At 45.2% G+C, this 12981-nt stretch overlaps 1 protein-coding gene across 1 annotated transcript in view; it reads left to right on the top strand.

Annotated features, from left to right (window-relative positions):
- Nucleotides 1–12981, top strand: part of SPNS2 (SPNS lysolipid transporter 2, sphingosine-1-phosphate) — a 176491-nt gene that overhangs the window by 83473 nt on the left and 80037 nt on the right. The window contains exon 3 of the mRNA XM_084650941.1: nt 5382–5518. Within this exon, the coding sequence (XP_084507067.1) occupies nt 5382–5518 (137 nt within the window). The remainder of the gene's footprint in view (nt 1–5381; nt 5519–12981) is intronic.

Genomic DNA, 12981 nt, shown 5'->3' with positions numbered 1-12981 from the left:
ATTTCCTCATCTTGTATATGGAGTTCATGATATTCAGCTTCCTTTGAAAAGTGCTTTGCGATTAAAAGTGCTGTGTGTGCTAAGTGATATTATTATACCAATAAAGCAACCATTAATAATGCAGTATTCAACAGAAGTGTCCTCCAGACAGTGGGGCTGGCTGTGTAGATGGTAAGAACTTTATTTGCCATTGCAGGTGCAGAGAAAGATTGTGCTTGTATATATCTGAATATTATCAGAGCCCAGAAAGGTGCCATTGTTCAGAAATGTGCTGTTCTTGGGGGAAAAAAAAGTACCATTGTTTAGAAATATGCTGTTCTTGGGAAAATATTAACAACCTCACAGCGCATCTGTTTTCTCTGTTTCTGTTTAGATTGCATGTCCCTTGGGGCAGAGGCTGTCTGGCTTTGCCTTCCAGAGAGCCACGTGTACTATCAGCACTCAGTTAGTAGTAAATACACAGCTCCATGCTGATTCAGTGTTCTAACATAGTGGCCACTTTTTATAGGAAATATCCCTGCTCGGAGAAAGAAAACTATTTTTAGTTGAAACGGAGCCTTTTTAAATGATCCCCGATGGAAAAAACAACCCTTGTAAGGATTAAATCACAGCCTGGCTGGAGTTTTTATTTCTGGGAGATGCAGTGGGAGCCAAGCAGCTTTTTAAAAGCTTCTGCCTGGTTCCTTTGGTAGAACCCCATCTTCCCCTCTGTCATACAGAGCACTTGCTATTGTGGCCCCCACAAGCCTGGAAGGATTGGTCCATCCCAAGGGAGGGAGCAAGTGAGGCAAAGCAGACAGTGCTATCGGAATAGAGTGAGGATGTGGAAAGCTGATGGTGGTTGTTCTCACCAGCAGGTTCTTTTAGGGCCATCATTACAGGGTGCAACAACAGGGGTCAAATCTCTATTGAGGAGGTGGGGGAAAACAATGGGTCTAGTTCCAGAAGGATTTCATGGCTATAAGACACTAAATTCTGCACTTCCACTCTTTTCTCTCCCTCCCGCCCTTTGTCTCAAGTATCTAGGGTTTTTCTTTTCTACTGGGCAAACGGGCAGCTGGTTATTTCCTGAGGGAGGAACGCGTGAGTTGAATGGCAGCTTGCTGGCCAAAATGACTGAACGAGCACTCGGGGGCAACGGTGCATGAAGTAGGCAATGGAGCCCAGAGAGGATGCTTTACCTTTTTGTTTTTCAAAGATATAATTTTTATAATTCTAACCACATATGGAAAGATTGCTGGGAGTGCTGGCCCACCTGTCTCAGGGTGGGTCAGGCATTCAGAGGCAGAAATAGATACGGAGCCATCCTGTTTAGGCAATTAGACACTTCCTGTGTTTTCACCACAGTAGGCATTTTAGTTTAGTTGTGATGTAGAAGGAGGGATAAAGACAAATGCGTTCCCTTTTCGAAAACGCCTGTGCTTAAAAGAGCCTTCCTCTGGGAGGCATTTATTAAATGTATTTTTATTCATCCGCTCCTCAGAGGCTTGCTTTGCTTCTGCTGATGCGCACGTCAACTCCATCCCGGAGCTGGGCGTTGGCTGCTTTGCTTGGCCCTGTTTTAGGTCCTTCACCTCTCAGCCTACATAATGGCTGTGAACCCACATTACCTGTACCCCTCTCCTCTATGGGTTTGCGCTGACATTCCCATTGTACCTCCTGAGCAGCTTATCCTGAACCTCAGTGGGTACCTGGCACTGTGCCATCTCACTTTCTCTCTTTTCAGCAGTTGATTCTATTCTGAAAGGGCAGGAAGTGCAAATGGAAAGAGCAGCTGCTCATTGGGAGGAGGGTAATGAAATGACATTTGACTCATGGTGGTTCTTTGTCACTGTCCTCTCTCTAATGTAGACACTCTGGCTGCAGTGTGGTGGTCTGAGGTGAAAGCTGTTGTGTAAGGGGAGAGGGGCTGGAGGGGGAAATAGAAATGAGGAGGGGCTAGCATGAGAGCTGAGCTCTTTATTTTGTGTTACAGACCACTGATCTTCCTTTACCCTCATGTTCCCCCTCTGCCTAATGAATAACCTCGCGGTAACTCTGTGTGGGGGATAAAATCCTTCCTGCCATGAGGTTTACTTAGCACTGAGACCTGGGCCAGGATCCAGAGTGAGACACAGATCTGGAACAGTAACTCAGGTTTCCCTTCTGCCCAGTGAGGTGCCCTGGATTCATTCTCCTCTGCTTTCCTGTCCTAGTTTGTAAGTTGTGTAGAGTCACTTTTTGTTGTGTTTGCACCTGTCTGTCCTGCTCAGGAACCTCATCTGTCATATACAGGAGCAATCGCAAAAATTGATTTGTGGGACGCACATCTAACCGGCAGATCCGCTTGACAGATCACATAGCCATAATTTTCTGCATTTGCTTAAGAGTCAATCAGTGCTTTGATGCATATTTGGGTCATAAATAATCTGATGCAAATTAAATTTATTATTGTGACAGCTTTATTCAGCTATCTATTATTTATTAGGTTCTGTTGTCCCTTTGTTTACTCCTTTGTGGAGCTGTGAATTCAGCTCTTTACCTGTGAGAGAGCTCTCAGCTTGGTTCAGAAGAGAATTTGCCACCATCATGTTCCCCCAGGGACCCATGAGTAGCAAGGAAAATGTTATTTATTGGTGTGAAACTGGGAGATGTTGGGTGAGTTGGGAAGAGGATATTTGAATGCACGTAGGATCTCATCTTCTGCTTGTACGCAGATGCTGGAAGTAGATGTTAGGGGTGTGATCCAGAGTTCATTACAGCCAATAGAAAAAAGTTGCCCAAGGTTGTCCAGCAAGCCAGTGGCAGAGCTGGGAATACAATTCAGGTCTTGTGAGTCCCAGTCTTCTGTGGGCTTTGGATCAGGCCCTAAATGCCCCAGAGGTGGATTGATGAGGCTGTTCGGTACCTGAATCAAGTGAAATGCAGGGCTGAGGTTTCTTTGGATGCTTGCTTCAGTTTTTTCTATTTTGTTGTCTGAATAAAAATGGCAGACTTTCTGAATCTGGGATGAATGAATTACAGTGTGATTCCAAGTGCAAGGGTCACTCAACCTGGAACTGCAATCAGCACACTGCTACCTTCTAGAGTAGCAGCCGTGTTAGTCTGTATCCGCAAAAAGAAAAGGAGTACTTGTGGCACCTTAGAGACTAACAAATTTATTAGAGCATAAGCTTTCGTGAGCTACACATGAAAGTGTGTTTTCATGTACTATAGCAATGTAGGAGTAGCACTGCCTGATAATCCTAGTAGCTACAGGTCTTATCCTGCTCTCCTTTTATGGAGCTGGCATGGCCTAGTGGATAGAGCAGTGGACTGGGAGACCTGAGTTCTATTCCTGGCTATGGCCTGCTGGGTGATGTTGGGCAAACCATGACCCTGCTCATGCTTCTGTTTCCTCATCTGTAAAATGGGGATTATGATCCTGACTTCCCTTTGTAAAGCACTTTGTGATCTACTGATGAAAAGAGCTTATTCCAGCAAAAATAGAACATTTCACTGGGAGTTCTGCTTGTGCAGGGACTGCCAAACTAGGCTCCATGTATCCAGTGTGAGATTTTGTATATTGTCCATATAGCAGAGTTGTGGCTTGTCACTACAAGTGAAACAGGAACATGGGTATAATCTTGCACTTCTATTTATTTTTTATCTAGGTTTTCTATCTTTGAATTACTCCTTCATTTTATTTACATACATGATACATGTTTGCGTTGTGATGTTGCTTACTACAGGAAATATAAAAAGTTGAGATAAAATATAAAGTACCATTGTATGGGATTGCAAAATATGGAGTTTGACTGACATACATGTATTGTTTTATTTGAAGGTTTTGGAATTTTAGTATGTAAAAAGATACACCTATATCTTCTAAAACAGCTTCCCAGGGTCCAGCATTACACACATTTTTTAGGATATTATCTCCTATTACCATGAAAATCCCTTAATTACTTTGTTTAAACACACATTTCATCAGAAAGAGTACTTGTACTTTGCTCCACAGTCTCCTTTTAGCATTTTAAAAATAGAACGCTACAAATAAACAATGCCAGAAACCCACCTTGCCTGCCAGGAGCCACCCAATAATTAATATGATTTTATAACCCTTAATACATATTTCCAGTCTCTCTAATTTGCCACCAGACCATACTGAGTTTCTGTCAGCTCAAGGAATACATGGGCCTTGCAGCATGCTCTGGACGTCAATAAACTAGGGTCTTTTAACAGTGTTTCTCAACAACTGGTCCATGAGGTCTCCCTGATACAGTTTAGGAAGGCAGCAAGGCGGTCCCTGGTATCCAAAAGGTTGAGAAACACTGTGTTAGAAGAATTGTACTGGTGTGCCTACAATGATGTAAAAATCACTGTAGTTGCACCAGTGCAAATCCTGAATATAGACACATGCTGGTTTAAACCTTGCTTGTATAGATTTTAACATAAGTCTCTTTACTAGCCAAATTGACACAAGCAGTGTGTAAACTAGTTTAAGTGCACCTACATTAGGTGTATATAGTGGTGTCCCTAGATCTAACATGGGCAAGACCCAAGTACTATTTTGGAGCCGGGTGGAGGAATGAGCTCCCAAGCTGAGAAGTCCTGGCAGAGGATACTCTGCCAGCTGCCTCCTACCTTATTTGAGTGATACCTCAGCTGACTGTAACTGAGTCAGAATGGCATGTGGAGAAAGGCAATCTTTCAGATAAAGAGGTCCCACACCATTTAGGGCCTTATAGGTCAAAACTATCCCCTGTAGTGGAAGAGTTACTCCCTGGTGTATATCATGCTGGGTCAGGCAAAAATTTAAAAAAAAGTGACTTGAGGTCCTGGTGGGTGAACTGGAGGGTGGAGCCCTCTGTTGAGCCACACAGCAGGTGCAGTTAGGGGAATGGTAGTGAAAACGCAGGTGCAGCTAGGGGAATGGTAGTGAAAACACCTCTCACGCTGCCTCAGTGCTGCATTAAAAGGCTGCTACTAAGGGTGAGTCTCCATGGGGTGTTTCACCCAGGGTCTGTGCTGAGATGGACAGCATCTATACACTATATCTGAATGCTCTCAAACCTTTGTGTCCGCTTCTTGTTGAGGTTTGAGCAGAGGCTCTTGATTTATCCCGTCCTTGTTTCGTCCATCCCTCAATTGTAAGCTTGCAGCAGATCTGAGGGGTGTTAGTGTTGTAAAAGGTAACCCAAGTTCACTGGTCTGAATTTTCTCTGGTAATGAGAAGTCTGTTTGCTTATGGACACTATGCTTTCTGAAAGCCTATTGGGTTGCCTAACTTGGTAAGCAGGGCTGCAGAACATCTAATTAGGTGGAACTACTTTCCAGAGGGCTTGGCTTGAAGAAAATTAGTTTTCATATTTTTGCCTGATGTTTATTAAATGTCCCCTCTGCTTTTCTCCCCTCTGCAGTTTTCATCTGTAGTTTCATGGTGGCAGCACCTATATTTGGTTACCTTGGTGACCGCTTCAACAGGAAGATCATCCTCAGCTGTGGGATCTTCTTCTGGTCAGCTATCACCTTTTCAAGCTCCTTCATCACTGAGCAAGTAAGACCTGCGTGGGGTCCGGGATTATAAGCAAAGGCATTCCGCATAGTGTACTGAATGTAATGGGATCCCGTTCCAAACTCCCCACCACAGTGTATAGGGACGTGAGATGCCCCGTTGATGTATGTGTGGCATATCACATAGGGTATTGTGTAGTAAAGTATTTAATGTTTGTGGTCACATGTCTCTTTGAAAGCGAAGTGTGTTCTTCCCTGGTCATGTGAATTGCCTAAACATCCCAGGGGAAGCAGATACAGACACATGTTCAAATTGATGTGTAGGCTTTATTTTAAGGAAGAGTTTACAGAACCAAAAAAACCTATCCATAATTAAATATTGGTTCTTTTGCCCCCTCTTTGCACAAACCATGGTAAGTTATTAACTCTGCTTGAACAGATTATATAGAATGGCAAAATGCTGGGCAGATGGAGTTTAGAGACAGATTTTGAGTAACCACCCTGGCTCAGTTTCCCTGAAAGGCAGTGAAGGTGAATAATAGGACTTAGATTAGTACAGCGTCAGCTCCTTTCTCTATTAAATTATCTCTCTGGGAATTGATGATAGGATCCTCAGGCTCACCTAATTTTGGAAAGTCAAAGATAGCTTTCGATACGTTTCACAATGCTCCCAGTTTCAGCCTACAGTAAATGAGGCTATGTCAGTCTGTTTGTTTTCTTGCTTGTCAAGGATACTGCAAAACAACAAAGGCTTGGGAGTGCCTGAGAAAAGAATCCTCTCATTTAAATTATACCACAGAGGAAGCTTAATTGTTGCAGGTGGCAGCATTCCTGGAGAGATAAATCACAGCTAGGGGAGCCGCAGATGGATTTCCCTAGGGATCAGCCATTCATCCTCTTGGTTCAGCTGCATTCCAGAGGTTGCAGTGCTGTGGTCACACCCCAAGGATGACAAGCATGCTGTGCTGTTTTTAATACAGAGGTTGCCACCACCATCCGTGGAAGTGGTGGAAGTCACACCTGTGATTTGCTCACCTTGACATCCACTTGGATAGGATGGCATTTCTAAGCCCCCATAAATCATAGGGCCAAGCGTAGAAGTCTTTAGGGTAACGTCTACACTGCAAAGAAACACCCCCCCGTGGAGCCACATCTCAGAGCCCAGGTGGCTCCGTCTGCAGGGTTAAAAATAACGGTGTAGGTGTCCTGCTTGGGCTGGAGGCTGGGCTCCCAAGACCTTCTCACCCCCCTCCCTCCCGCCCCCCATCAGAACCTGGGCTCCAGTTTGAGCAGGAACATCTGTGCTGCGATTTTGAGCCCAACAGCCCAAGCCCCTGCTGACCTGAGTCAATTGACCCGGGCTCTGAGACTCGGTGCTGCAGGTTTTTCATTGCAGTGTAGATATACTCTTCTACACCAGCAAATTGCTCTGGTTTAAAATCAGTTATATCGCACTCTTAGTGGAAAGAGAACGCTTCCTATCTGGAATGACGTCAGGTTTCTTTTGGTTTTCTTTGGAAACATGCTGTGAAAGCAACTGTGGTTATAGGAAAAAGGTAGTTATTGTTGTCACCCCTCTGTTGTAAGCCACAGAGAACATGGCAACAGAGTTAAGCCATTAAACCCTTCATGAAGAGCCAGCAGGTGAAAGGCTTTCCTGTAGCTCAGTGTGGATGTGGGATTATTGTTAGTCTAAGAAAGAGAGAGTGCTGCTGTGAAACAAGGATACAACTCTAAACATCAAGTAACAGGAGAATATGTTCTGTGTACAGACTCATTCCTTCTGGATTGCAGACACCACTAGATGTGGGCCGAAACCAAAACCCTGGATCCAAACAACCCCAAATTCTGAAAAAGTTCTGGGTCATTTCTGATTCCCTGCCCAAGGTCCACTGTGATCTTCAGCTTTACCATAAACCTTTCTTGTAAGCCATGAGATCCACCTCAAGCGTAGACTCTACAGCCAGTGGGAGGACATTCTTTAACCAGTATATCAGAGGGGGCTGCAGCAACAGGACAGAGATCCTGGGTCATACTGAAAACAGTCCTGCTGCCATTTCTCTCTCCTGGCCAGGAATCTGAAATCTAACAGACGAGTCACACCAGCTTGCACAAGGTGACTCTTTGAAATAGCAATGACAAGAGGTCAGAGAAGAGGAAGTGCAGTTTTTATTTATACAGTAGCTTCCTAGCTTATGATCTTTGACTTCTAACGTTAGCTTAAGGAGAAAACACTCGTGGTTCTTAAAGAAGGGGGAGAAATGATAGTGGGAGGGGATGGTGGTTTAAAATATAAATATCCCTTCACTGGTTTAAATAAAAGCAGCAGCGAATCTACTGTTAGCAGAGGAGGTTGCCCACGTTCATGTGGACATGAAAACACCCGTCGAGAAGCAGCAAGTTGGCACAGCCTGAGCCCATAGAAATACAGCATAGAAAACTCCTTTATGTGGTGACAGCAGAAATACTGAAGTAGGCAAGAAACAATAGCTATTCAGTGAAAATAGTAAATTGCCATTCTCTGTTCAGAAAGTGTTGACTGCATGGTGCATGCTACCACAATGTCATGAATAACACTACTAAACACCTATCCCTGTGGTTACATGGTATTTACCATGTTAACTGTAAATACAAGGGGCGTGCCTTTCAGAGGTGCTGAGTACCTTACAGCTCCCATGAAAAATGAGGCCACTGGATTGTTAAAGGGCGTTTATGGGGTCTGCCTCATAAATATTGATTGCTGACTGAAAATTGGACATAAAGGAAGCAGTTAGCAAGCTCCTTATACATGGATAAATGTTCAGATCAGCCTCCGATCTGCCTCTACTTGTGCATGCCCAGAATCAGGGAGTCAAACTGGTGGTTATTTTGGTTTGATTCAGGTTCAGTGTGTTCAGGTTTAGTTCTGATTTTTTTTTTCTTCAAATGGCTCGGTTATCAGTTTCAACCAGTTCAGATCAAATTTCGATCTCAGTGGAAGTAAACTCAAGAAGGAGAGCTGAAACTTAAAATTGAAACTATTTTGCTTTTTGGCCATTTATTTATGAACTTTAACTTTACATGAGTTTTCCTAGTGCTTTTGTGCTGTCAAATAAGCATAATTATTTTTTTTTCTATGAACAGTTTGTTTGAGAAAACTAAAATAACGTTTTCTAATGTTTATTCCTTGAGAGGATAAATCTGAGTTTGGTGCATGGGTCGTGCCTCAAGTGTGGGAACTGGAGGGAGGAGCTGCCCCTGGGGTTGGGGGTGGGTGGGTGGAGGGAATCTAAGGGGGAGAAGAGAAGGGCTGGGGAGCCAGGCTGGAAGAGTTGTTGTTAACTTCTGGGACCAGGAAGCGTTCCACCACTTCTGTCCTCCGGAGGGTGTCTCAGAGATGGTCCATCTATCTCTGGGGCCTCCTGCTGCCTCATGTGGTGTGCAGGCAGCTCCTAAGCTTCCTCACTCCCTCCCTGCTCTTGTGACTGGCCTTGTTTTCTTCTCATTCTCTTCTCATTATACCAGGGCAGGCCTCTCTGGTAGCCACCGTGTACCTATTTGTTATTTTTGTTGTCTTGTTGAAAATAAGATCACAGTAGCGTTCTAAAATATTGCGCTTAAAAATGCCGGACCTTTATTTGAAGTAGTAACCCAGCCCCCCAGTTCAGTTCCAGTTGAGGTTCAGCAAGTAGGACAAAAGTATAGTTCAGGTTCGGTACTGGTTTAAACCGATTCGGTTTTGGTTCAACTCCCTGCCCAGAATTAAACAAGTCTGTTTCTGTGCCTGTACTTCGCATGTGCAAACACCCAGTAAAAATTCAAGTCCTTTGTGCCTGGCCTTTAAGGAGTCCTGTCCCTGTGTATGTGCACATCATAGCAGTTTCACCAGCAAACCATTTTTGGCATTTTGGTGAGTATCTGAGGAAAACCCCTTCAGGGTATTGGTGCAGACTCAGTAATGAAATGACAACATGCAGACTTAAAACCCTGAGTGAGCTGTCATGGGGCTCAAAGGCAAATGATTCATTCAGGTGCTTACTGCGCACAAGAGGCCCCACAGAGCTCCTCTACCAAAACATGGCTCCAGTCATTATATTTTCATTCCACATGAAGAGGTGAATATTTCTCCAGCCCCCTTGCCCGACACCGTCATCACTGATTAATGACTATGGCAAAAGTCAAGTCTTCTTTTTAGATGGTGTTTTGATTAATCATAGGTGTGATTGCCCTATATATCTGGGGCTCATCCTCGCTGGGCTGCCTTGCCTTATGGTGTTTCATCAAAAGGCCATATAAACCTGTGATTGCTCCATTGTTCTCTTTCTAAATAACTTCACCTTGAAGCCACTTAGTTATCAGGAGTAACCAGAATGTGCTGGATCTTCTGAGTGTTTGGATGTGGCTGCTGGGACCCCGTGATTGTCTGTGTTAGTCAGACTAATAGCTCTCGTGGTTGCTTCATCTGTCCAGAGTTCTGTCTCTGGGGAAGCCTTGAAGAGTTGTATTTTTCCCCCTCTCGTGGTGGCCTCCCACACCTCCCTTCACACTAAGGTCCAGTAATCAGCTGGTGCATAGGCGTGGAAAGCTTGCAAAGTGCTTTCAGTATCTCACAGTGCTGTGATATTTCCCATACACATGGCTTGAGTAAAGCTCACCTCTCCTTAATGGTGGCTGTACTTCAGAGATGGGCAAAATGATCCCAGTGTGGGGGGTGTGTGTGTAGTTAAGCATTTGGGGCTCCTTCAGGATGAAAGGGGATTATGTATAAACGAGGCTCAACCCAGATAAGGTTGTGACAAAGCTGGTTGAATGGGGGAACAAGCTAAAACACCTGGAGGAGCAAACTTCTATTGATTCGAGGATTGTTTACCTGCCTTTTATTACTTAGCTTAGCACCCAAGAAGGATTTGCTGGATCACATCTACTTCTGGAGGCTCAGGTAACACTGGGGCCACAAATTCTTTTTATAAACTGTGCCTGGCCCTGAGGCTGTGGACTGCTCTTCTGATATGAGGCTCAAACTGTTTTTGACTTGGCAGAAAATTAATGGGCTATTTTCAGAGGTGATGGCAGTTTGGAGCTGGTGTAAATTGCACATCAGTAAGTCTGTGTGAATTAAATGCTGAGGGAAGAAGAGGTCGGAGCAGGAAGAGCAACCAACAGAGGGCTGTGAGATAAAACAAGGTGTTTTGTATCTTCCAGCCTCCAGCACCCTCCTGTTGGTTGGTTCAGTGCTTAAATGCTCTTATGGTGTAGTAGGGCAGATGCTATAAAAATATCTAAGACAGAATCAACCCAGCTTCTTCTCCCTCTGCAGGTAAATTATACAGACTTACTGTTAGGTACCTTTGTTGTGTGCGTCCACTCTGAATTTGGCCCTGAAAAAAGGGAAGAAACAATCCCTCGTGGAACAAAATATCAGCCAAAGCAAAAATTCGTCTGAGAGTTCAGTGCTTCATAAAATCATGTCTTTGAAACATGCCTGGCTTACTTCAGGTCCTTTTAGTTCAAGGAGAGATAAAAGAGACAAGGAAAATTACTCAGTGTAAAAAAATAAAACTGAGGTTCCTTGGAAGCAAAGAAAAATCTCAAGCCCTCTATAGCATTATGGCGTCTGTTGCCTCATAAAATGTATACCTAATAATGTGTGTTAGGTGCTATTGAATAAAATAAATACTGAGATTTAAAAGCAGAAACAAGCAAAATTAAAAGCACTAGGCCATCTTTTTGTAGGTCTAAAGGGGACTGGATGTTTTCGCTGAAGTCTCATTGCATTGATGGAATGGTTCTGTACCATTGTATACAAGCTGAAGTCTGTTTCAGAGGGCAGGCAAAACAGATTCCCAATGCAGTTTTGTATCTGGAGTCTGGGAGCTGTGGCTGTGCTGTACCTGGTCCCCGGACTAACATTAGATCCTTGTCAGTTTGCACAGCTGTTCAATGGATCTGTGCTAAAAGTAATTCAGGTGCTGATGGACAAGGGCTGTAAGTTGGCTCAGCAGTATTTTGGTAGCCACAGCTTGGTGTTAGAGCAGGGGTGGGCAAACTTTTTGGCCCAAGGACCACATCTGGGTTTGGAAATTGTATGGTGGGCCATGAATGCTCACAAAATTGGGGGCTGGGGTGCAAGCTCTGGGGTGGGGCTGGGGATGAGGGGTTAGGGGTGCAGGAGGGTGCTCCAGGCTGGGACCAAGGGGTTCAGAGGGTGTGAGGGGGCAGAGGAGTAGGCTCTGGGCAGCACTTACCTCAAGCAGCTCCCAGAAACAATGGCATGTCCTCCCTCCGGCTCCTATGCAGAGGTGTGGCCAGGTGGCTCTGCGCGCTGCCCTGTCCGCAGGTGCCACCCCTGCAGCTCCCATTGGCTGCGGTTCCCAGTCAATGGGAGCTGCGGGGGCAGTGCTTGGGGTGGGGGCAGCATGCGGAGGCCCCTGGCTGCCTCTACACATAGGAACTGGATGGGGGACAAGCTGCTGCTTTCGGGAGCTATGCTGAGTGGGGCAAGATCTCGACCCCGCTCCCTGGCTGGAGCGCTGGAGCAGGGCAAGCCCTGGATCCCACTTCCCGGTGGGAGTTTGAGGGCTGGATTAAAATGTTTGGAGGGCCAGATGTTGCCACCTATGAGTTAGAGCCTTGCAGGGATGAGCCTATGATACGAAATGTCTGTTTAGTCTTAACTGCTCAGGGGAAAAGTAAAATCTACTACTCACCTTACCCACCCTATAGAAAGAGATACATGTGTCAGAGTCCTGTCCAAATGCTTTCTGCTGGGAAGAGATGGTTTCTTTCCTCCAGAGGGGAACTTTCTGGTAGCTGTCATGGATACGTTGGTTCATCTACAATTAATACCCCAAACTCTCTCAAATTCAACCTGGCCTGTTGAGCTGGAGCTCGGCCAGATAGCTCTCTCTTCACTTTCCTGGCTGCCTCTTGATGACTTGGTTCCCGCTAGGACTAGACCCAGATGTGCCAAAATCAGAGCCTATCTTGCATATTTTTACAGGAAGTGTGAGAATTCCTGAAGGAACCGGAGAATGCCATTTTCTTCAGTTCCTCTCTCCCACTGCTACACCTTCTAAACCTTACTTTTTTAAAAGGTGGGGGAAGACCGGGAAAGAGGCTCACATTTACTTCTGTTGCTTCCAGGCACAGAAGTTTGGCTGGGGTCAGCTCAATCTCGGACTGGCTCTGGCCAGAATATCACAAGCTAAGCGGTGCTTGAGAGGTTTGCACAAATAAGGGTGGCTGAGCTTTGAGTAACTAGCATGGTCATACGTCCCGTTTTGACCGGGACAGTCCCTTCTTTAAGCCCTGTCCCAGCCGTCCTGACTTTTCCCCCCTAAAACGAGGCATTTGTCCCATTTGCTTTTGTTGACTTTTTCAGTTGACTTTATCCTCTTTTGTCAAAAAAGTGGCGGGCGGGGCGGGAGAGGGGCAAGCGAGCAGTGACAGCGGCAAGCGAGCAGTGACAGCCTCATGTGGGAGGGAGAGGACCAGGCAGGGCTTGAGCAAGCAATGACAACCTTGTGC

This window comes from Lepidochelys olivacea (assembly GCF_965140295.1).
Source record: "Lepidochelys olivacea isolate rLepOli2 genome assembly, chromosome: 17".
Taxonomy (NCBI): domain Eukaryota; kingdom Metazoa; phylum Chordata; order Testudines; family Cheloniidae; genus Lepidochelys; species Lepidochelys olivacea.
The sequence above is the reverse complement of the archived record's forward strand: the minus strand, read 5'-3'. Positions and strand labels throughout refer to the sequence as shown.